At 38.9% G+C, this 25,312-nt stretch overlaps 1 protein-coding gene across 8 annotated transcripts in view; it reads right to left on the reverse strand.

The window, feature by feature from the left end:
- The window catches only part of CECR2 (CECR2 histone acetyl-lysine reader), a 160,760-nt gene that overhangs the window by 40,058 nt on the left and 95,390 nt on the right, over positions 1–25,312 (reverse strand). For all 8 annotated transcript variants that reach the window (XM_070620326.1, XM_070620331.1, XM_070620332.1 and 5 more), the window contains exons 2-5: positions 20,887–20,981; positions 3,111–3,294; positions 1,769–1,908; positions 783–887 (exon numbers count right to left, since the gene is read on the reverse strand). In XM_070620326.1, the coding sequence (XP_070476427.1) occupies positions 783–887; positions 1,769–1,908; positions 3,111–3,294; positions 20,887–20,981 (524 nt within the window). The remainder of the gene's footprint in view (positions 1–782; positions 888–1,768; positions 1,909–3,110; positions 3,295–20,886; positions 20,982–25,312) is intronic.

Raw genomic sequence — 25,312 nt, forward strand, 5'->3', positions numbered from 1 at the left:
AGTGAAATTTGGCCTACTCTAAGCATTTAGATTATTTAGTAGTTCTAAAATTTAGAGGGAAGAAGCAGTTTGTCCTGTGATTCAAATTTTTAAGAACATGACCTAACTTTCATAGGTAGATAATGACAGGTCTGATGGTAGAATTTCTTAAAAGAATTGCTGAAACGTAATGTAATCTTTCTTTGCTAAAATTAAATATAAAATAAAGACTATAAAAATGTTAAAGATCTGACCTTTTCTTTATTGTAGGAAATGGTATTTTAAACAAAATAATGCATGTTTGCTACTAAAATCTTGTAACAGGAAAGAATTAACTCCTGAACTCAGGTATGATATATAATTCTATTAAAATGCTGATTATTAGTCAACACTTAATCACAGAATTAACTTGCTCCACGCTCCTATGAAAAAACGTGCGGCAGAACAAATATTAAAAGTTAACACATACTTAGCACTCACTACGGGCCATTCATTGTTTTCAGTTCATTACACTGTCACATTCACTGTCTTGTTCAATTCAATCCTCATTACTACTAGCATCCCCACTGTCCAATAAAAGAACAGGCTTAGAGAGGGGAGGGAGCTTGCTGGAGGTCGTGCAGCTAGGGCTTCGTGATGCCTAGCGCACACGCAGTAATTTCATGGGGAGTCTGATTGAGATCTCCATAATTTACGTCCTTCCGATGGCTCGAGCGAAGATCAAGGATGAAGGAACAAATGAAATTTAGGTCCCTCCCAGCATGAGGGTCTAGAACCATCAAAGACTAATGAGATCTTCTTACCTCACTGTAGTCTCTTCCTGGAGTTTCTTCCTTTTTGGGGGTCTTCCTCTTCTTTTTCCTGTTTTCCCAGGAACACTTGAGACATTCTTTTGTCCTTCGCTTTCCCTAAGAAATAGTATATTAATTAGAAATGTTCTGTCATAGGATTGATGTGTTACATACGACTTTTAAATGAGTAACTGCAGCTTTTCTGGCCAAGAGATTACTACAAAAGACTAAATGCAGCAGCCATCGGGAAAGAACAGGGGACTTCCTGTCTTCCACTACTAGAGAGTGGAACCAAGGAAAACTGACCTTCTACACTATTAAAAACTGAGTAAGACGTAGCACTTTCTTAATAGTGAGCACTCCTAGCAATAGGAAAGTCTAATAAAACAAGCTGACAGCACTGTTCTGGGATGCTATTGATAGCAGGGGTCTCTTCCTCATTTAGGAAGGCTTATGTTCAGGCATTCTTTAAGGTCCATCTGGTCCTATACTGACAGCGTAGATCACCAATTCTAGCAGAAAAAAGGTATTCTCAAGAAGTGACTATGAAAGAGGAAAACTGCTACAGTGAAATGACTGTCCTGCTCTGAGCTAACATCTGCTGCCCTTTTTTTGGGTTTATTTATTTTTTACTTCTTCCTCTTCTACCCTAAGCCCCCCAGCACATAGTTGTATATTCTAGTTGTAGGTCCTACTGGCTCTGCTATGTGGGATACCACCTCAGCATGGCCTGACGAGCGGTGCCATGTCTGCACCCAGGATCCAAACTGGCGAAACCCTGGGCCGCTGAAGCAAGCACGCGAACTTAACCACTCGGCCATGGGACCGGCCCCGCCCTTTCAATTTTTCTATGAAATAACTCTTTGCATCTATTTGTGTTATGCTGTTATAGCCAATCCCTTCATAAGAAAAAACTTTTTTGCTGCAGAATTCTGATGTATTTAATTTTAATGACATTTTTTACAGTAGCTATCACAGCTTGGTCTTAAAGTGTATACCTGCTCAAATAGAGCTCTCCATTGGATTTTCCTTGTATAGGGTCCTCCTTGTACATTCGCGTTCCATAGAAATACCAATAGAGCGCCCCGGAATTGTCTTCACCCAATGGTTCCACACGGAGACTGTCTGCATCCAGACCCTAGGTAGAAAAACAGGGAAATGGTTGGGGAAATGGGGAACAAAACAAAAAAGAAAGACCTAAAATGAGGATTCAAAATTTATACTCATGATATACTTCATATACTCATGATAAACCTCATAATTAAAAAATGCCCAAGCAACTTATGTAATTTTCAATCAAGGCATAGGAAACACAGATAGAATGGGAAGCTGGTCACTTCTTTGATGAAGAGGATAGGGAAAATATTTCAAATGCTTCCTATCCCCATTGTTGCCCTCATTTCAGAAAAGAAAGAAAAACCAAAAGGAATTGTGATGAAACTATTACACGTTTGGTTTGGACTTACTGTTATTTACGTGTGCACCCATAAAGGGAAAGACAACTACAACACAAGGGAATCCAAGGTTGTGAAAGTGTTGTCCCATGTGATCCTGTGGCAGCTCCATCATAACCTATAGCAGCCTCTCATTCCAGCTGAGATCCAGCACCACAGCTCCCAACTTACCCAGGGTCTGACCTGCATTGGCATTCCCACTGCTAGTGAAGTCCTTGAGTGCTTAGCAAAGACCGCGCTAAACTGCACAATGATTTTTATACCATGTCCACGAACGGGGGTGAACTGAGGAGTCATCAACACATTTAATCATTTCTGACTGAATAGGATTAGAAACTGACCTCCCCATGAGTGAAAAGCAACAACCCTGTACACCCTCACTTGGACAGAGACTTCTAAAATAAATGATGACAACAGAGTAAGAGGGAGGGAAGAGAGATTTACACCTTCCTTCTCCAACATAAATTTTGTAATGTGTATGTAGGGATGAACTTCACTTGTATATACAGGTTGAAGTTCTTAAGAGTTTTCAATAAATATTTCAATATGGTAAATCAAATTTCAGACATTGGGAAATAACATTGAGTGGCTAATTTAGTTGCAATTTTGGCTGATGCCAGGAAGAACAAACACGTGCCTCTGATTGTTCCGGTGTCCGATGGGACTCAGCACACGTAAAGGAAGACAAAACCAAACTAGAAATTCAACCAAAATAACCCACAGTCATATAAATGCATGGCTTGGATTCCTCTGGCTACAGTGGTCATGGTTTCGTATCCATCGTTACTGTCAATCAAGAGTCCCAAGACTAGTAACACAAGCCAAACTCTGGCTTCTTTCAGTACTTCAGATTCTGCTCTCGGGAAAGGGCTCGCCAGTTAAGCACCTTGAGAAGATCAAAGACGTCATCTGCATCCAGCCGATAATCACAGAGTCGGTGCAGGATTTCCACACGAGTACGAAGAGGCAGCTCCTGGAAACTGGCTTCTCTCAGAGGGTTGGGTTTCCCTTCTTCGAGCTCCCAGCGGTAGTTGATGATGTCCTCCAGGTAGCTGTGGAACGTCTGGGGCCTACCACAAAAGTACATTAATATAAGATACAGAGGACGGGTGGGAAAGGGGAGAGAAGTGACGGTATGACAGCTCACAAACCTTAAACTGAAAGCAGGAAACGAGAAAGCAGTAATGGGAAGGATCTGAAAGTCCCCTGCTGATCACTTCATGTTATTACAGTATCTACCTGAACTTTCTATTGCCAAATCCCGAAGAAGATAAATACGTTAACAGGGTTTCTCGCTAAACAGGTTTTTTTTTTTTACTTTAAACCCCAAAAAGCACATTCTGGTGAAATAGGTAAAAGTTTTAAAAATCAATGGTACAGAGAGTGAAACTGAGGCAACAGTCTTCCCTTTACTCACACAATTTAAGAGACTCTATGCAGTTCAGATGGATATTCAGTTCAAAATTAGGTCCACAACTTAGAGGGCAAACAAAAAATAAACTCAATGTCTGCCTAGCCTAATCAATTTATATTTCAGGTTAAGATGAAAAGGTGGCAAATGATGAGCGGCTAAGCCAATGTGCAACTATAATTTTGCATTCTGTTATACACAAACTTTGGGGCATGTTACAAAATACTATATTCTAAATTTTGAAGATAATTTTTCAATAGGCAACATTTAAGACAGTTTGGTGGCAACTTAAATTTTTTCTGTTAGAGTTTGGCAATTCTACAATTGCATTTTCATTAGTACCTAAATGTGCCTATATAATAATACAGTGCTGTTTAATTGTTAGACGGTTATTCTATATCTCAACTATTAAAGAATCTGGATATAATTTCACTTAATGCTTGATTTAAAAATTTTTTCTCCCTACGCAGGGGCTCTGAAGGAGTTCTGCATCAACATAATTTTTAAAAGAGGCCTGTCCCATGGTGACTTATCGGCCACAGTAGTTATATTTGCAGAAAAGAGTCAGAGGAAATAGTCATGGAAAACAAACCAAAGGGCCTTAGGCAAATAAGAAATTAAACATTCTGCTTTTTCAGAGAGACAACAAACCTTATTTCCTCACTATTGATACCTCAACTGGGCAAAATGTGAATGTGTTAGCTTATCAAAATGCAGCATAACACCTGTAAATTGCAAGGCTCTCACAAATTCACTTTGATTGCAGCATTCACATCCAAAGCCTGAGCACAGGCATTTGAATACCTGCTTGCGTCACAGTGTGTTGGGACTGGCTTCCTCTCCCCAGTGCCTGTGAAGCTCGTGCTGCTCTTTGGGAAGGAGGAGCCGGGCAAAAGCACTTCAAACTGGTGGCAAAAGCAGACAGTGTGGTAATGGTGATTTGAAAGTAAAATGGGGTGTTTTTTAAAAATTGGGTTTTTTCAGTAGCGACGACTATGAAGACAACAATCTCTCTTCAGTAATAAATACCTTTATCTATTACATGCTTTCTAGAATTTCTAATGCACACCAAGCATCCCAAACAACAAGGCATGTTTTTCCCGCAGTAAAATAAAATATGGAATCTATGACATTGAGATCATTTCACCAGAATGTAGCTTTGCTGGAAGACAGGGCAGGAGACAGGCTGGACCAGACTAGGGAGGCCCTCCTTAGCATACCAGTCCAGCGACCATCGTATGTGTGTAAACAGTGTTGCTCTTTGTGCCTACAATCTGTCTGAAAGCCCCTACTTGTCTCAAAGAATTGCATGTTTGAGATTCCTTTCCAATAGGCCTATTATCCTACTCAGTTTCAATTACATCACTTTTGCTAGAAGTTTTCTTAAGGCATCTCCATACCTTGAGGGTTTACAATTCAAGATAATTCCTTTTCCTTGTATATATAATATATATATATATAAACCTTCTCATCTAAATCTATATCCCTTTCTTTTAAACATCAGAAATTCAAGGGGGAAAACCTTTGAAGGCAATCTGGCCAAGAGTATTTGAATCAAAAAGGCTTCAGGAAGCTAAAAATTAGGCTAATACTTTCTACTTAGAGGTTCTTAATCTTCTCTTGGACATAAAACTCTTTAAGAATTTGATTAAGACCATATATTCTCTCCCCTCAGAAAAATGAGCACACACACAATTTTGTGCACACTTTCAGATTTTGCTACTTACAGAAAGACGAGTAGAGTGGCACGAAGCTGCTAAAAAGGGATATAATATTTTAAAAATTTCTCAGACTACAGTTATAGAGTTTAGGTTGCCTGGAACATTCACTGACTTAGTCATCCATTCAGCTCAGTGCAATTCTATCTTAATGACTTAATTATTGCTCATCTTTCTCAAATTACTCAGAATTATAATGAAATGTTTCAACAGAATATGGTAACAAAAAGATCAAACCAACTGGAGGTTCTGAACACAACCAAGTCTACTCTTTCTTGTCTGAAAAACATTCCAAACGCTGTTAAATGAGCAGCTTTTAATTACCCTTCTTTCATTTAATAGTGAGAGAGACAGAGACAGAGACCCACTTTCCACACTCCCAGAGTTAGCCATTTCTTAGAATCCCAGCCGAGAATTTCTCAGTTTGCTTCAGACAGAACATGCTTCTACTGGTGAGACCAATGTTGACAAGGATGGCATGACCTGAATAAAGGGTCTTAGCACAAGTCTCAGCTGGCTGGAGCAGGCAGAAACCGACTCTGGAGGGCCACAAATTTTAACACTTGCAACCTGTTTTAGAAGGTCACAGATGAAAGAAGGCTGCTGAGTTCTTTGAGATGTGAAAGGGTATGCCTAGTCTACTTGCAGGGGAGCAATTATGGCATGGCATCCTGGGTAGCACAATGGAGACTAAATGAAAAAACCCCCTTCTCCCCTTTGCTGCAGCTATCTGTGAAACAAATGAAGTACACGTATGCACATTCAAGCCACATTTAACATGAGTACTGGATTGAGATAAAGAAGCAACAAGTAAAAGGCTCCATAAGAACACTTGATAAAGTGTTTATCCTTAAAGACTGTAAAAGACCCAGGCCAAAATAATTTTAACAACATCTCTTCTCTAAAGCTGTATAGTGGCTGCCATAGCCAATATATCTTAAAATCATAAGGATGTAATAAAAATCATGGCAATTTCAAATTAAAGGAAAATATGACTAAGACACAAAATATATCTTTCAGCAGGGAAAGATGTACACAATATAGATTTTAACATGTGTTTATGAATATTTATGTTGGGTAAAAAAGAAAAGTATTAAAAGTCAAATGGAAATCAAGATGTAATAATCTTTAAAAAGATAAAGGACTTATTTATTTTTTTGGTGAGGAAGATCGTCCCTGAGCTAACATGTGTGCCAATCTTCCTCTATTTTGTATGTGGGATGCCCCCAAAGCATGGCTTGATGAGGTATGTAGGTCTGCACCCAGGATTCAAAACTAGGAACCCTGGGCTGTAGAACTGGAATACGCAAACTTAACCACTACATCACCGGGCTAGCCTCAATAAAGGACGTTTTCTAACGGAAGCCAGATGGGATCCTAAATACTATTTGTATGAATGGGGAAGTCTGAAGTGTCAAGTGTAAGGTGTGAAAAGGTACAACAAAAATTCTGAATAGCTTCTGATAATTTAAGGATGCATATTGCCAGCCCTAGGACCACTCAAACACGCAAACATAGACACAAATAAGCCAATAAATGAAATAAAGTGAAATGCTTAAAAATAATGCAAAAGAAAGCACTGAAGGACCAACAGAGGAACAAAACTCAGAAGGAAGCATGTGAAAAGATGCTTGACATCATCAGTTATTTGGGAAATGAAAATCAAAACCACAATGAAATACTAATTCATATCCACCAGGATAGCTAAAATTAAAAAGACAGATAATAACAAGTGCTGACCTAGACATGGAGAAATTAAAACCCTCATACACTGTTGGTAGGAATGTAAAACAGTGCAGCCACTTTGGACAAGTTTGGCAAGTTGCTCAAAAAGGTAAATATAAAACTACCATCTGCCCCACCCATTCCACTTCTAGGTATATACCCAAGAGAAATGAAAACATTCATCCACACAAAAATGTGTACACAATCAATCAGACAAAGCAGCATAATTCATAATTGCTAAAAAGTTCAAACAGTGCAAATATCTATGAACTAATGACTAGATAAATAAAACATATATCTATACAATAGAATACTTTTCACCCATGAAAAGGAATGAAGTACTTGATTCATGCTACAACATGGATGAACCCTGAAAACATTATGTTAAGTGAAAGAAGCCAGACACAAAAGGACATATCTTGCATGATTCCACTTACGTACCTAGAACAGTCGAAAATAAAGAGACAGAAAGCAAATTAGCGGTTGCCTGGGATTGGAGATTGGAGGAAATGGGGAGTGACTGCTAATGAGGTGCTTTTGGGGACAACAAAAATGTTCCAGAATTAGATAGTGGTGATGACTACATAATTTTGTAAATATATGAAAAACCAATGAATTGTACATTTAAAAAGAACCCCAGAAGAACAAATGGAAAATCAACCATAGCAATAACTGCACTACAAGTAAATGAACTAAACATCTCAACTAAAAGGCAGAAACTGTCAGGCTAAGCAGAAAAAAAGCAAGACCCAACTATAGGATATCATCTATAAGATACAATGTAAATACAAAAATACAAACAGTAAAAGGATAGAAAGTTATATACTAGGCAGAATGAGCACAAGAAAGCTGAATGGTTCTATTAATACCAGTCAAAGTAGACCTAAAGACAAAAAGCCAATTCACTAGGAATATATAACAAAGCTATACGTGTATATCCAATAACAGGACATCAAACTCATGAAACAAAAACTGACAGAACTAAAGGAAGAAATGACAAATCCCCAAGCATTGCCAGAGATTTTTAATATCTTTTCCATTAATTAGTATACCAAGTAGACAAAAGAATCAATGAGGACAGAGATCTCAAAAATATTACCAACCTGACCTAGTTTACATTTACAGAATATGTACTCAAAAACTGTAGAATACATATTCTTTTCTAATGCATGTAAAATGTTCACCAAGATAAATCACATACTGGGACATAAAATAAGCCTTAAAAAACTTCAAAAGACTGCAATCTCATAGGGTATATTATTTGAACATATGAAATTAAGTTAGGACTCACTTACACTAGTATATCCAGAAATTAAATAACACTCCGTTAATAACCCATGGTTCATAGAAGAAATAACAAAATAAATTAGAACATGTTTTGAATGATGATAAAACCACAGCACATCAAAATTTGTGGGATGCAGCCAAGCACTGCTTAGGAAGAAATTTATAGCTTTAAATGGCTGTATTGAAAAGAAAAAAGGCTCAAAACCAGCACTGCAACTTAAGAAGAAAAAAAAGGAAAACAAACTAAAGCCAAAGTAAACATAAGAAAATAATAAACACAAGAAATCAATAAAACAGAAGAAATTAATAAAATAGAAAGCAGGTAAACAATAGGTAAGGTAAAAAGTTATTTCGTCAGTAAACATTTGAAAAGTTGGGAAACCTGTAGAAAGAATAAAGAGGGAGAGGACCAACAAATTACAGTATCAGGGATGAGAGTGGCAATATCACTGTAGACCATACATTAAAAGGATAAGAGAAGATTATGAACAGCATTACAGAAATAAACTCACAAACTTAGATAATATAGACAAATTCCTTAAAAAGTGTCAAGATAACTTACCAAAAATGACTTAAGAAATAGAACACCTGAAAAGCCTAATTTATTAAAGAAAGTGAATCAATAATAACAAAAAACTTGCAAAGAAACCTACAAACCCAAAGGCTTTAAGTGGTGAATTCTTTCAAATATTCAAGGAATTGTTTGAAAGAAACTACACAAACTCTTTCAGAAAACAGAGGAGGGAACGTGTACCAAAACCTGACGAAGATTTAGAAGAAAATAAAATTACAGACGAGTATTTCTCAGATACAAGTATGCAAAAATCCTCAAAGTATCAGCAAATCAAATTCAGCAATATACAAGAGGGACAACATTCCATCATACTCAATGGTGAAGGACTGATTACTTTCCCCGAAATCAGGAACAATATATTATGAGTCTTAGCCCATATAGTAAGCCAAGAGAAGGAAGAACAAGGAATAAAGAATGGAATAGAAGCAGCAAAACTGTTTTTGACTGCAGACTACACAAAAAATCCTCAAGAATCTACAACAAAATCAGTAAAATTTTTAAAGTGAGTTCAGGAAGACTACAGAACATGGTCAATACACAAAAATCAACTGTATTATACACATATTAGCAACAAATAGATGGAAAATAAAAATTTTTAAATAATTGAACTTAATAGTATCATCAAAAACTAAAAAATACTTAGGAACAAATGGAAATATGTCCAAATATCCTTATATTGCAAACTACAAAATATTGCTGAAATCAAAGAAGATAAACAAATGGAGATATATATATATCATGTTCAAGGACTGGGAAATTCAATATTGCTCAAAGTGTCCATTCTCTCTAAGTAGGGTTTTTCAAGACAATCTGATACTTGTATAAATTGTAAGACATACAGATCAATGGAATAAGGCAGAGTCCAGAAATGGATGGAACATATACAGTATTTGTAAGGAAGAAAATGAAAAGACTTTCTACTTCATATCATACACAAATATATTAACTCAAAATGCATCATTATGCCAACTGCAAAAAGCTAAAATTATAAAACTAAAAGAAAACCTAGAAGAAACTTTTGTTTTGTTTTGTTTTTTGCTGGGGAAGATTTGCCCTGAGCTAACATCCGTGCCAATCTTCCTCTATTTTGTACGTGGGTTGCTGCCACAGCATGGCAGCCGACGAGTGGCATAGGCCCAGGCCCAGGCACCACACCTGGGCAGCCAAAGCAGAGTGAAATAAACTCAATCACTAGGCCATGGGGCCAGCCCTCAGAAAATCTTGACATCAAGGTAGGTTCTGATTTCCTAGGTAATAAAAAGTATGAAACATACTAGAAAAATCAAACTGTACTTCAACAAAATTAAAACTTGCCATTCTTTAAAATACACTGTCAAACAAATGGAAAGGCAGGCTACACATCAGGAGAAAATATTCATAACCCATTATATACCTAGTCATCAGGGAAATGCAAATTAAAACTACAATGAGTTATCAAGTTACACAAAACAGAATCAGTAGAATTAAAAACAACAAATATTGGCAAAGACATGCAGCAACTGGACTGCTCATATGTTGCTAGTTAGGAGTATAATGTTGGAACTGCTTAGAAAATAGCTTGGCATTTTCTTCAAGTCAAACATACTCTAACCATATGACCCAGCTATTCCCAAGAGAAATGAAAACATATGCCCACACGAACACTTTACTCATAATAGCCCCCAACCAGAAGCAACATACAAGTCCACTGACTAGTGGACAGATAAACTGTGATATATTTTTACACTGGAATACAATTTAGACCCTCTCTTCCCCAAAAGGAACAAATTACTGACACATACAACAGTATCAATGAATATCAGAGACACGCTAACTGAAGAAGCCGCACACAACAGTACATATTGTATGATCCCATTCATCCAAAACTCTAGAATAAGGTAAAACTTAATCTACAGTGATACAAATCAGATCAGAGGTTGCCTGGGTTGTATTTTGTGGGGGGGGGGGTGCGGGGGGAGGGAGAGTAGATTTAATGCAAAGAACACTTTCTGGGGAGATGGAAATGTCCTATCATTTTGAGTAGGATGGTGACTACATGATGTATTCATTTGCCAAAAAAACACTGGCCTGTATATTTAAACTGCGTGAATTTTATTGTCTAAATTTTATCTCAACAAAGATGAGTTTAAATGAACATACTTAACAGAAGTGTTGTAATTTGCAAAAAGGTAAATAATATTTCTATAGAGGGCAGATAAGACCCCGAAACACTAAATGTTTTTAATTGACTTTAGAGAATCTATTACAGAATGTTAGATACATAATTAACCTTGAGAAGTTAAATTTACAATTGTTATGAATTTCTACTTAAGAGTGGAAACCACAAAGAAAAGTGAAGGAACCACCACAATGAAGCATGAATTAGTCTAGGTTATCTAAAAAGTACTCTAATAAAGATGACAAAAGGATAAAAATCTTTTGGTGCCAAATATCATAATGAGCATTTAATGGAGAATATATTTATACTGCTTAAACCATTGCTCAAGACAGTGATTCAAGTCTATCTTCACTTTCACAGCTAAGAACAAACCAGAAGCTCCTGATTTCCAATCCAGTGTTCAATTATGCTGGGCTCCTTCCCAATGAAGAAAACGAAATGCAGCTGAACGATCACCTAGCTGATGAATCACTTTAAATACCTAAAGTACTTTTATTGATACAGGCCCATAAAACCACCAGCTAGAATTACAATTCCAGGGGGAATACAGGAGAAAAGTACGGAGTGTTGTGAAAGTCCTAAGTGTGTTACTAACAATTCAAAACTGTCTTTAAGCTTATATATTAAGAGAAAAAAAAAGGGAAAGAAGGTCCAAAAATAAAACAAGAACCCGTACGTCCACCATCAAGCTTAACAGAAAATTAGCAGTACCTTAAATTAGTGGAACTTCAACGTGCTGGACCAGCACATCAGCATCACCTGGAACTTGTAAAGAATGCAAATTCTCAGGCCCCACCTGGATCTACTGAATTAGATGATGATAGACCCAGCAACGTCTTTAACCAAGCTCTCCAGGTGATTCTGATGTTCCCCAGTTTTGATAATCACTACCTTAGATGTTATTACCACTTATGCTCATCCCTAGCTACAGTCCCTTCTTACCAGGTCCTGAATTGCATTAATATTCCTTTGATTTTCTTTGAGCTTTCTACATACATTTATCCTCATTTAGTTTTCCATTTATAAAAATACAATCAAGGGCATGTATGCTTCTGTGACCTGCTTTATTTGCCAATGTTATTTTTTGGCCTGCTTTATTCACGATAATGTATATACTGGTGATATGGCTGCTCGCAGCTCCCAGAGACCCCCGCAGTCTGTGGCCATGGAGGCACTCCCAACATGGCTGTCTACTTCCTCAAAGCAACAAGGGGAGTCTCTAGAGCATCTGATAGCAAGCTGGAGTCTTGCTAATGTAAGCTAATCAGGAGTGACATCCCATCACCATTGCCATATTTGAACAGTTAGGAGCAGGTCCTGCACACACGCAAGGGGAGGGGACCTCACAAACGCATAGAGGATTTCCACAGGATCATGGGGGTGCCCCTCAGAGTCCAACTGCCACACTCAGTACCCATTAAAGACACCACCCTTTCTTGGCAGCAAAATGAACAAATTCCTGAAAAACTTTTGAACTAAGACTTTATTCTAAATCAGGCACCTCAAATTCCTAAATAAAATAAAACCAAGCCAAACCAAAGATGTGCCTTGGAATACAAGTGCACTATTGAGAAAATGTTTAGATACCTGTGTGATTGGCTATCACAAGAGAGTCCGACGGAATGTGTGTGGAAAGGGGAGTCAGGCGACCTGGGTGCTTGTTCCAGTCTTGCTGTTTACCTTAGCTTCCTCGTAGGTAAAACAAATCGCACTAGATGATATCTAAAGTTCTTTTACTTCTGAGATGCTGATTCTGAACTGTAGATTAATTTGACATTTGAAAAAGCTTTTAAAGCAGAGGTCCACAGACAGAATTCAGACAGTCCATGAGCCTGGCTGAGAAATAATTTTTAACTAACCTATTAACTGAAATTTTACATTCTGTTCCATTATGACTGCAGGCAATAAAATACAGTAATTTTAGGAATATGTCTATTTTTCATCAAAAGATATCATATATTTTCATATTACATTACAGGTATCATAGATACCTTAAAATAATATTTATAAACATCATACTTTAAGATAGTAATCTCGAGAAATCAGGCTTGCTGCTAGAGCATGTTATTTAATGAGTTGAAACACATTACTGTATAAAAAATTGTTTATAATATCTTACTGACTACGTTTCAGTATAGTTGGGTTCTGCTGTAATCCTACTTATTTTACTTTGCGATTTGAAATCATATTCTTAAGATGTGGCCCGTAGACTTCATTATAGTGCCAAAGAAGCTCACAGTACAAAATTAGTTAAAAATCCTTGTTTTAGAGGAAAACCTTCTCATTACATTTCTCTTTTACTTCATTTACAGCATGGGGCTGTAGTTTAGAGGCTGGAGGTCTAGGGTTCAACAGTTAGGGGCCAACTACCAGCTGTGTGACCTTGGGAAAGCTGTTTAACCTCTCTGTGAGAGAACACTTTAGAGAGCCGCTATGAGGATTAAATGGGAGCCCCTGAAAAGCACTTTGAGCAGCGCCTAGACAGTAGAGACAGTTACCATTCCCATAAGCAGACACAGCATCACGCTCTCTCCATAGGGACACAAATTTGAGTTTGGAGAATACAACTAAAACGAAATGTGGCTTCCACATGCCAGTTTAAAGATTAGACTGAGTTAGTCGAACTGGAATGGTAACCCATTTAATTTTCTAAAAACAGAGGCTGGCAAACTATGGCCCATGGGCCAAGTCCATACTGGAAGCTAAGAATGTGAAAATCACTCTTCGTTAAATGGTTGGGGGAAAAAAGAATCAAAAGACGACAACTACTTCATGACATGTGAAAATGATATAAAATTCAAATTTCAGTGTCCATAAAGTTCTAATAAAACACAGCCACAATCAGTCATTTAAGTATTGCCTATGGCTGCTTTCGTACCATGACAACAGAGGTGAATAGTTCTAACAGATCATGTGATCCACACAAAGCCTAAAATATTTATTCTCTGGCCCCTTACAGAAAAGAGTTTGATGATCCCAGTTCTAAAATGTGCAAACTACAACAGATAAGACAGGGAAAGTTGCTTGAGTCAATGTCAACTTTCTACTCAGCATGTGTAGAAAACTAATGATAATATTTTTACATACACTGATAATAACTGATATTTATTAAAAGCCCAAGACTGTTCTAAGGCTTTTCATAAATAATTTCATTTAATCCTCACAGTAACTTTAGTGTGTATTGTCATCATTTCCATTTTACAGATGAGGCAAGTTACACACAAAGAGATTAAGTAACTTTCTTAGCTCCATATAGTAGGTTAAGTCTTAGAAACAGAAAGCACAAGCATTCATTTGTCCAAATTTCTCTTTCTTTAGGATGGGATGAACGTAAAACTTCAGAGCATAACAATGAACATGCATTCACTCTAAATGCTTGTGGATACCACTGGTGGGACAAAATACCCCTCACTTTGGGAAATTCCTTTCAATGGAAAAAGCAGAATCCATCACTGTGTTTTCTTCTGTGGGTACTCAGGACACAGTATATTCAATTTGTGAAAATTCATTGAGCTGTATAGTTAAGGAAGGTGCACGCTTCTGTGTGTATATTATACATCAACAATAACAAGTTTTCAAAAGGCTGAAGCCTGCGCCTCACCCCAGAACAATTAATTCAAAAGCTTGGGGCTACCAGTTCCTAAACTTCTTTGACCATTCAGAAATATTTTTATTTCATGTGTCCATTTTTTTTAAACAAATAAAAATCACATATTGTTTTCTGCAATGCTCTGATAGCTCACAGCTATGTTTTGCAGAACATGGTTTCAGAAATGCTGGAACAATCCTTTGCTTCCCAGCCTCAGCACAGAGCAGCAGGGCCTGTCTCTTCCGGAAGAGCTCTTCCTCACTCAGGGAGGGGCTGTGCTGCCCCCACAGAAGGATAATGAACACTGCTGGAGCACTGCACTCCCTGTGCGCTCTCTGCTTCTGCCTGTGTGAGACTCTCATATTTTCCTTAGAGAGCAGAAAAATCAAAGAAGCAGCTGCTGGCAAAAGGGAAAGGAAGAAACTCATTTCCCTCCTCCCCATTATAACCAAGCATTTGAAATTTTATGACATTTGAGTAGTCTTTTCTTTAAGAAATCAATCCCTCATTTCAAAAGAAATCATGTAGGAGTAACTGACACCGTGTTGTGAAAGGAGCAAACTGGTATTCCTAAGAGCTGCTCTGATTCAGCACTGCTCCCGAATACTGGCCACTGTGCAGCCTAGGAGGACACAAGCTGTGGAGAGGACAGAAACAGATGGCGGAATGGTACAGGGCATTTACATGTGACCGATGAGACAGATACATTCTAAAATACATAAATACTATTTTTACCTTTAGGTATACATATGTGAAAGAGACACCTACCCCATTCTGCGCCCCGTCTTCAGGGAGAGGATGGGGATCTCTGCTCTACACTATACTGGATGATTTTTTTAAACCTAACTTTTTATCCTACCAAAATGCATTAATTCTATATGAAGAAGATACAACAAGAAGGGGGCTGAGTTATAGGCCTAATATTCAGATTCTATGAATGATGAAACATCTGAACTCTTGTTCTTTCAGTTCTTTGTACTTCCTCTTGCCCTTGTGAGAGTTATTCATCTTCTAACTGGCTATATGACCTGATAAATAACTCACATTCTCTGGATGTGCTGTTTCCTCCCCTATAAAATAGGACCTGCGAGATGACCCCCTACCATCTCTCCTTCATCACCTCATGAGACTGAAAAAACGAAATGGACCCAAATGAAAATATAATGAATGACAGGAAAGGTTGCATCTAAGCTGAAAATGTTCCATAGAATATCCATCATTTTCAAACAAATTGGTTTTAAAGGGAGTATTATCAATGTAAATATATACTTTTTCTATAATTTATACTGGAGACTAATGGAAAGGAAAGACTAATGGAAGGAATAAAATTAAACTAAGAACAAGTGGGTTACAGCCATTTACCCACACAAAGGGTAAATCAGACCTCTTGTTGGCCACTCCTTAGATACATAAGGGTCCACTAACACCATATGTGATGATCTATAAGTCAACTGGTTCTTGTCGAAAGTCTATCAAAATACACAGACAATTTATGAGATATTGTCAACAACTAAGTAAATGTGATTAGACGCAAGCATCCATCTTACCAATGTTGTTAAGTTTTGTACTCTGGAAGATACGGTCAGTACAACAAAAGGATGCGCAGCAGGTAGCCTTTAAGAGACTCCCAAAACGACTTCTGCCTCCTGGTATTCACACCCTGTATAATCCCCTCTCCTAATGTGAGGGAGAATGTCTGTGGCTTGCTTTTAGTCAAAAGAATATGGCAAAAGGGATGTCACTCCCATGACTATGTTATGTCTTATAAGACTCTGTTTTGGCAGACTAAAGCTGTTTTCCTGCCGGCTGTGAACACACAAACAGCTACGTTGTGAGAGGGCCACGTGGCAAAGGAACTATGGGCGACCTGGGAGCTGACAGAGCTCCTAGCCAACAGCCAGCAACAAAATTAGGACCTCAGTCCTGCAACTGCAAGGAGATGACTCTGCCATCAACCTGAATGAACTTGAATTCCTCCCCACTTAAGCCTCCAGATTAGAACATAGACTGGCTGACACCTTGAGGACAGCCCTGTGAGACCTTGAGCAGAGGGCCCAGGTAAGCCATGTATAGACTTCTGACCTACAAAACTGAGAGATAATAAATCTGGGTTTTCTGGTGAGGAAGATTGGCCCCTGAGCAAACATTTGTTGCCAATCTTCCTCTTTTTGCTTGAGGAAGATTGTTGCTGAGCTAACATCTGTGTCAGTCTTCCTTTATTTTGTATGTGGGACACCACCACAGCATGGCTTGACAAGCGGCATATAGACCCGCACCAGTGATCTGAACCCATGAATCCTGGGCGGCCGAAGCAGAGCACATGAACTTAACCACTACACCACCAGGTCGGCCCCCAAAAATGTCTTGTTTTTTTTTTTTGTGAGGAAGATCAGCTCTGAGCTAACATCTGCTGCCAATCTTCTTTTTGCTGAGGAAGGCTGGCCCTGAGCTAACACCTGTGCCCATCTTCCTCTACTTTATATCTGGGATGCCTGCCACAGCATGGCTTGCCAAGCTGTGCCATGTCTGCACCCAGGATCCGAACCAGTGAACGCCAGGCTGCCGAAGCGGAATGTGTGAACTTAACTGCTGTGCCAAAAGGTTGGCCCCCCAAAAATGTGTTTTTTGAGCTACTAAGTTTCTGGAAATTTTCTACGCAGCAATAGAAAACAAATCTATGGATCTTCCCCCCAGTCACACCTCCAGATAACTGTAGTCCCAGCTGATACTTTGCAGCCTAGGAAGAGCTCCTAAGCTAGACAGGCCTGGCTAAGCTGCGCCCAGACTACTGACCCACAGAAACTGAGATAGAATACATTCTTGCTGTTTGCAAGCTGCTAAGTTCTAGGGCACCTTGTCACAAAGCAGCAGATAACTAACATGGCAAGAAACAGGCTAGGGGACAAATCTTGAAAGGAAAGTAGGATGATAATCCTAGAAAATCAAAAGAGAATCAATTAAAGAAAAACAAGGTCAATAAACCGGGCAGATTCAAGATATATATGGAGGAATATATTCTAAAGTACTTGTAGTATGAATGTGATTCTATTCTTAATAGCAACAAAAATTAAAATAGCCAGGAATGTATCTGACCTAAATGAACAGAGCTTACAACTTTTTATTGAGTAATATGAAGGACTTAAATAAAAGGGTTATCTCAACATTGTAAAGATGTCAATTTTGCCCAAATTTATTCATAGCTTTATTTGATTCTAATCAAAACAAGCGAATTTCTTATCAAATTTGACAGATTACATAATCATTTTCTGCAAGAATTACCAAGCAGGATTAATTAAAACGGTATTAGAGTTAAAACAGACTGATACGTACAATTAGAAACAACTAAGTAGATTCTAGCATATGTACAAAATGTAAAAGATTGAACAGATATCATACCAACAGAGAAGGGAAGACTTATCCCATAAATGGTATGAAATGACTTTAGTTATTTAGATCGTCAACCACACCCTGCCCTCCCCCCTCCTCATCATCACGCACAGAAGACTATAAGCTCCACAATGGAGAGGAGACACTTTAGTCCTACCAGCACCTAGGGGCTGGCGTGTCATGGGTGATGTCCAGAGCTGCCATAGGTGGAGGAACACTCTCATGAGAACAGTAAAATAGAACAACCTCTGATAAATTTTAAATGGGCATTTCTTTTGCTTGATCTTCAATCAATAAACCAATAGAAGAAATGACCCTGGTATACAACAGGAAATTCAAGCATACAAAAATTACCAATATGCCCAATAAACGTAAGAAAGGATATTGAACATGTGAGGAAGGATCAATGAAATCCAAGTTAAAATAGCTTTTACCTATCTGGTCAAGATTAGAAACCTCAAGTCCAGTCAATTTCACCTTCATAGTAGTCCTCCACTCTGTCCACTTCTCTCCTCTCTTGCCTGATTAATTCATTAGCCCCTATCTGACCTTCCTGTTTCCCCTCTTGCCTTAAGATGCTTATTTAAAAACAAAAATCTAGGGGCCAGCCCAGTGGCACACTGTTTAAGTTCGTGCGCTCTGCTTCAGCGGCCCGGGGTTCCCAAGTTCGGATCCTGGGCGTGGACCAACACACGGCTCATCAAGCCATGCTATGGCAGCGTCCCATATTCAAAAAATAGAGGAGGATTGGCAACAGATGTTAGCTCAGGGACAATCTTCCTCACCCAAAAAGAAAAAAAAATTCCCTTTCAAAAATAAAAACACAAATCTCACCATATCCCCATCTCTTTGCTTTTAGGATTATATCCCCAAATTCTTAAAGAAGCCTACAGGGCCTATTAGGCTCCAATTCCTATTGTGCTGTGGCCATGTTGGATTCCTTGAACTGAAATGCCTGTAGAAGACAAGTAGGTAAAGAAAATATGTGAGGTGGGCCACGTGAACATTACAGATGGTAAGTAGCAATAAGCTCCAGCATGGAAGGGCAATAAGGAATGCTACGGATGAGGCAGAGCAGAGCACACAGGCCCTGTTTTCCCTCCAGCTAATGGGTGTCTTGATGGGTGCCAGACCACTGATTGGATGTTTTCTGGAAGCTATAAATCGAGATTTTAAATGTGAAATCTCATTTTAGATGTTGGCAACAAACGGAAATTTAACACTCAGAGGCAAAACTGTACAGCTCAAACAAATCACGTTTCTGAATCACATGGGACCTTCTGTAACCTCTAGGTTCTGCTCTAGGGAATCAAACCCTAGAAAGTTATTCCTCCTAGCTGCACTTCTTTGGTGGGTTTGTTCATTCATTCGTTCACTTATTTATTGGGCTTTATAAGATATGGACACTGGCCCAGGGAAGCTCCTATATGAAGGCTCAGTTCACACATAACTTTCTCACACCAGGTTATATGCTCCGTTGACTTGAGAGCATTATCACGGGAACTGTATAATTTGCAACTGTATAATCATTACTGTAATTATTACAGCACAGGACTATATGTTCCATGAGGGCCCTGAGAGTGTCTGTCTGTTCCAACAGTACCTGCGGCCCAGCATATAAAGGGCAGTGTCTAGAATGAGGGTTAGGCAAACAGATACTGGTCATGTGCTGACAGTTCAAGGGTAAAATGGAGAACCTCTGTGGTGGGTACCGTGGCAATTTATTAGAAGTATCTTAAATGGGGATTTCTTCTGACTAAAAACTGCAACATCATGTTCTGGCAGTAAGACAAACGATTTTCCCCTTTTCTTTCTCCTCTTGGTTTGGCACAACTTGGGTATTCTAGGGGGAAAAAGTCATTATAATACTGAGTGCAGGAGCAGTAACTCTCTCTTAATACACACTTATTCCCTGAAAAAAAGGGCACTTCATCACTTACACCCTGAAAAAACTGGCATTTTGTCACTCTTATTCACCTTGTAACCACAAGTTTATCACACATGAGTATCAGGCCTGGTTTCCCAGCCCTGACAGACACCTAAGAGTGGATTTAACAGAACAGAAGTATTTCAGATCCCATCTTTAACTATCTGAAAAATATAAATCATAGCATCCCAAAGTCGTCCATGGACTGACGGGCTGGAGGCTGGGACACTTGCTTTGTCTCAGCTTTGTGCGAGTTGGCCCTATAGTTCTGTTCTGTGTGGAAATGTAGCAGCAAAGAGAATGTATATCAAGTTAGGGTCAAAACAAGGGACAAGGCCAAGGCCATATCAGGAATACTCTTTATTTGTCTACACAGATAAAACTGTGGTCCAAACTTCCCCCACACCTCAAATGCACTGCAGAGCTGTTTACCTGGCAGTTATGGTGTGAGGGGCCTAGAAGCTCCATGTAGAAAATTACACTACCATTTACGTGAGCCACAGAAGATACTCAAGGGGTAGAAAGGCAGTAAAATCTGGTTTTAATTTGTTAGGCAACATTTTACCAATACTGCAAACAAAAATCAGAAAGAAAGTCATATGCTGAGAAGAAGAAATTCTACACTTGAACGTGTTAGCTGGTGGATCCAAGAGTATGGGGTATAGACTTGTGAGAGTGAAGTAAAGCCAAGGCTTATGATAAAATTAAAACAACTGCAGAAGGAGCCAAACACAGGGCTTGGGAATCTGTTTGTAACTGCTCAGTCTACACTGGTATATAATGGCTAATGATCTGTTCTGGTTTGTAACAGAAGACATAAACATCACTACAACTGGTTAATTAGCTCTCTCCGCAAGAAATACTTAGTAAGATCAGGATTACTCACGTGATATCCCTCCGTTGATAGCAGCCCTGAAGCAGGCAGGCGATCAGGTCACTGATAAACTCTACGTCATCTCTGTGAAGAGCTGCTTCTAACTCCTGAGATGGAGAAGGGGAGACAGAGATTGAGGGATCAAACACAGAGAGAGATGTCTTAAAATCCATCCACCCCTTCCACCACCATCACCATCACCCCCTCAAGCAACTGAATGGTCACTGTAACAGAAGTGCTTGTTAGGGATCAACTCTGCCCTTCCTCCCACAGTTATTACTGCTAGAAAAGCAACTAGAGTCCAACTTTCTTTTGTCCCATGGGCTTTATTTCTCCCATTGCTCCTTACACAGCTCCATTCCTTTCGTCTGCGCTCTAGAAGAAACACACATATATTTCCTTTTATAAATCAATGCTAGCATAATTATCAAAGACCTTAACTTATATAAATACCTTGCATTGCTTTCTATTTTAATGGCAAGAGAATAAAGGAACAAATACGTAGTTAATCAGAAAGTATTCTTCACTTAACAGTTTCAAGAGGTAAACCATCAGCAACAGCTTTAAAGAACCACTGCATTTTGAAAAATAGTATTGGTGTAAACAATTTTGGAATTTTTATTGTCATGACACTACACTTACACGACTGATGATAGGAGATTACCAGAACTGAGAGTAGTCTTACATCATCTGGAGAGAAGTGAGGTAATGTCTATGTTAATGACCTAACCCTAGGTGAGATGTATTTGCTTTCCTTGGGGTTCAGGTGGACCATGCCAAAGACTTAACTCGTCTGAGCATAGTAGTCTAAACAAAGATTAGTTGAGAGGAGCTACAGGGACAAAAAGTGACAGTGGGGAATTTTACAAGATCTTATTTCTCTTCTCAATCTCCCATAATAAACTGGTATTCTCTGAGATGACGAAACATTTATGTTCTAAGTCATCAACTCTTTTCAAGCAAAGTTTGCCCATATTCTTTCAATCCAGGATGCTATCTATTTTCTGCATGCAAACCATTTTCCAAGGGTCCGCTATGCCTATGGTTTGACCAGCTCATGACCAGGCTCTATTATCCAGATCTATAAATGAAACTTCCGAGGATCTTATTAATGGTTCTGAAAACACAAAGTGTGCATAAGATGCAATTCTGACCTTAACACCAATTACAGGACAGTATATACTAAAGAGGGTAGCCGGCTTGTAGTATAAAAACAGTACAATTCTTCTGTAAACTATATTAATTGTTCTATTTATTATCTTATTTTAACAAATTCCTAAGTCTGTAAACACTCACTCTAAAAACTTCACAGGACAAAAAACTGCTAAGCCCAGTAACTGATAAAAATAAACAAAATAGAAACCACCCTGAGGCAGTTCCCCAGGCAAATGAAACTCAAAATTCAAACACAAGGCTCAAACTTTAAAACATTTTGCTTGCCTTAAATACAAATTTGGGAATTATTAACACACCCATAGCAATGGTTCTTATTCTTATATTAGCTTATTAACTCCTTTGGGCAGAGTTCTTGTCTACCTTCTAGTTAGTGATTATCCAGAAAACTAAGAAACTCTGCCAATCAGAGATAACAAGGATCTGAGCTCCAATTAGTCAGAATTCATTTATTCAACAAATATTTCCTGGGCACCCACCTTGTGTAAGATAACACAGTACTTCCTAAGAACTGTGGACCTTAGCTTAGTCAGGACAGACAAGACAGTACAAAACAGACAAACAAACACAGTAATTAGCACTATTAAAGCACAGAAAAGATGCTATGGGTGCTGTGGGAGTTGAGAAGAAAAGGATTACTTCTGGCTGTGTGAAGCCTGAGAGATTTCACCAAGGGGGCGGCACCTGAGATGGCAAAATTGTGACCTGTGTGACGATGGAGAGGCAGGGCGCAAGTAGGTGCAAGGAACAACATGAGCAAGGGCATCAAGAGGATATTAGGCCCTGTTATTCTACAGAGTATGGAGGGGAGTAATGTGAGCTAAGACTGAGAGCTGATACTGAAGACAGAGTTAATGAGTCTGGCCTTTCTTTGGAAGACAGTGGAGATCCACTACAGTTATTTTACAGAGGAAAGACACAGTGAGGTTAATCTAGCTGCTGTGCATACAAGATGAATTCTAGTGGCAGAGGGGGGAGGTGAGGCAATGTTCAGTATAAGCAACAGCCCAGGAGAAAGATTCTGAAGGACTTAATTAAGGAGAGAAACAGCAGGAAGAAGAAACATGAATTCAAGCTCTGACAGAAGTAAAGGAGAGGCAAAGCAAGGGAAGATTTGAATGACTCATATTTTAAGCCTGGTCAGCTGGGCCAGACTCCAAAATAAACCGCAATTACAACAGAAGCCAAACCCTTGAAGTAAAAAGTCCCAGGCCATCTTGTTTGATAGATAAGCCAGAATTACTGAATGCTAGAGCTGGAAGGGAAATCACAGAAGATATTATTTTAACTTTCTCAATTTAAAGATAAACTAGGTCCAGATGCACTTCCCCAGATGCACTCAGCAAATCAGAGCCAAGTGAAATCCAGATCATCAGGTACAGTGCTCTTCCCTTAAAGTAAGCAGCTTCCCACTGACACAGGCTCTCTGTTCTAGAAAGGCCTGATGGTTTTAACATTTATAGTAAACGTCTCATCACTGCCCTCTCCAAGCCCTGACAGGTACCACTCTCCCTATGTAGAATAAATCCCTTCCTGGCTCCCTTCTGCCAAGCCATATTGTAGTCCCTTACATGAAAAACTTTTATCTACAAAATCTTCCTGGCTGAGTTCCACTTTGCCGGTTCCTTCAGCAATTCCTTTCTCACTGTATGTTTACTCATTGTTACACATTTCTATCGATGCTGTCCTTTTCCCCATCGGTGTAAATTAAGAACGCAGAGTGATTCTTGATTAGAGGTGCTGTACTCTGTACTAACTGTTGCTTCCTAGTGTTTTTAAAGAAGAGTATCAAATTAAACGATGATAAAAGGCCACATTGGAAGAGGTAAGAACTAGGAAGGCTTTCCCAAGGAGGTGACGGAAAGAAGCTTGCCACAGATCACTGCGAAGCTGTGCCAGGATTCCTAGAAGTCACAGGAGACAATGTGGATCACTTTTATTCCTTCCTTCCTTTCTTTTTTTTTTTTTTTTGAGGAAGATTAACCCTGAGCTAACTACTGCCAGTCCTCCTCTTTTTTGCTGAGGAAGCCTGGCCCTGAGCTAACATCCATGCCCATCTTCCTCTACTTTATATGTGGGACGCCTACCACAGCATGGCTTCCCAAGCGGTGCCATGTCCACACCTGGGATCCGAACCGGTGAACCCTGGGCCGCCAAGAAGCAGAACGTGCGAACTTAACTGCTGTGCCATTGGGCCGGCCCCCCAGTTTTATTCCTTAGTAAATTATTTAAAACATTACTTTTATAAAACAATCATACTATAGAGCAAAATGCAAAATCTACATTAACTTTTTAGCAGAGATTCCTTAAAAAATGTCACTCTTGTAGAAACAAGTTTAAACTATACTATTAATTCCCTTTCTTTTCCATCTCCTGTCTGCCACCTGCAGACGTTCTCTTCTAGCTTAGGTGGAAACACTGGACCAGGGCATTTCCTTCCTATCAGTGTCACCTTCACCAGAGGCAAGCTCTAGCTGTCCAGTTTCTACCTATAACATTGTCCTCTGAGAAGGTAAAAATAAAACGTAGCAGTAGCATCACTGAACGCCCTTTCTCTTCCTTAAAAATAACACATTAGTGTTAGTTTCATTCACCTCCTCTTCTTAAGCTGCTTATTGGAAAGAAATGTTCTTGTTTTCTTCTCTTGGGCCCTACATATAATATTAGGATAAAAATTAGCAAATCGTAGGTAGTCAAATTAACTTATCTATATATAGTTCACCTACCACATGCCAGACAGTAGGGATACAAAGGTGAATAAGAAAGTCCTAGTATGTTTATGAAAGGAAGGAAGGGAAAAGGAAGGGAGGGTCTGAGGGAGGGTTAAAATGTAAGTCAAAAAGGGGAAATTTTTGTTTATTCTTTATTGTGTTCGCTGCTGTCTCCCCAGCAACTAGAACAGTACCTGATGCAGAACCGATGTAAAAACATTTTCTTGACTGAATGATACCAAAGAATTTTGAGACAATATAATAAAAGCTATATTAAATACACCAAGTGATATGGGAAAATGGAAAAAACTAGAGAAGTTGAGGCTAGCACAGAGTAAGACTTTGCCAAGGAGCTAAGATTTGCACGGGGCCTTGAAGGGGAGACTCTTACTTGGCACAGGCACAGTGAGGAAGAGTGAAGTGTGAAGTTCATGGAATGTGTAGCAGTACCAATCGCTCTCCCCAAAGCAGAGATGGCGATTAGAGAGAGAACAGTAGACGGGACAAGCCTATTTCTTGAGGACCTTTTCTGAAAACCACACCAAAGAGAGTGG

The sequence above is a fragment of the Equus przewalskii genome, chromosome 5 (genome assembly GCF_037783145.1).
Source record: "Equus przewalskii isolate Varuska chromosome 5, EquPr2, whole genome shotgun sequence".
Classification (NCBI taxonomy): Eukaryota; Metazoa; Chordata; class Mammalia; order Perissodactyla; family Equidae; genus Equus; species Equus przewalskii.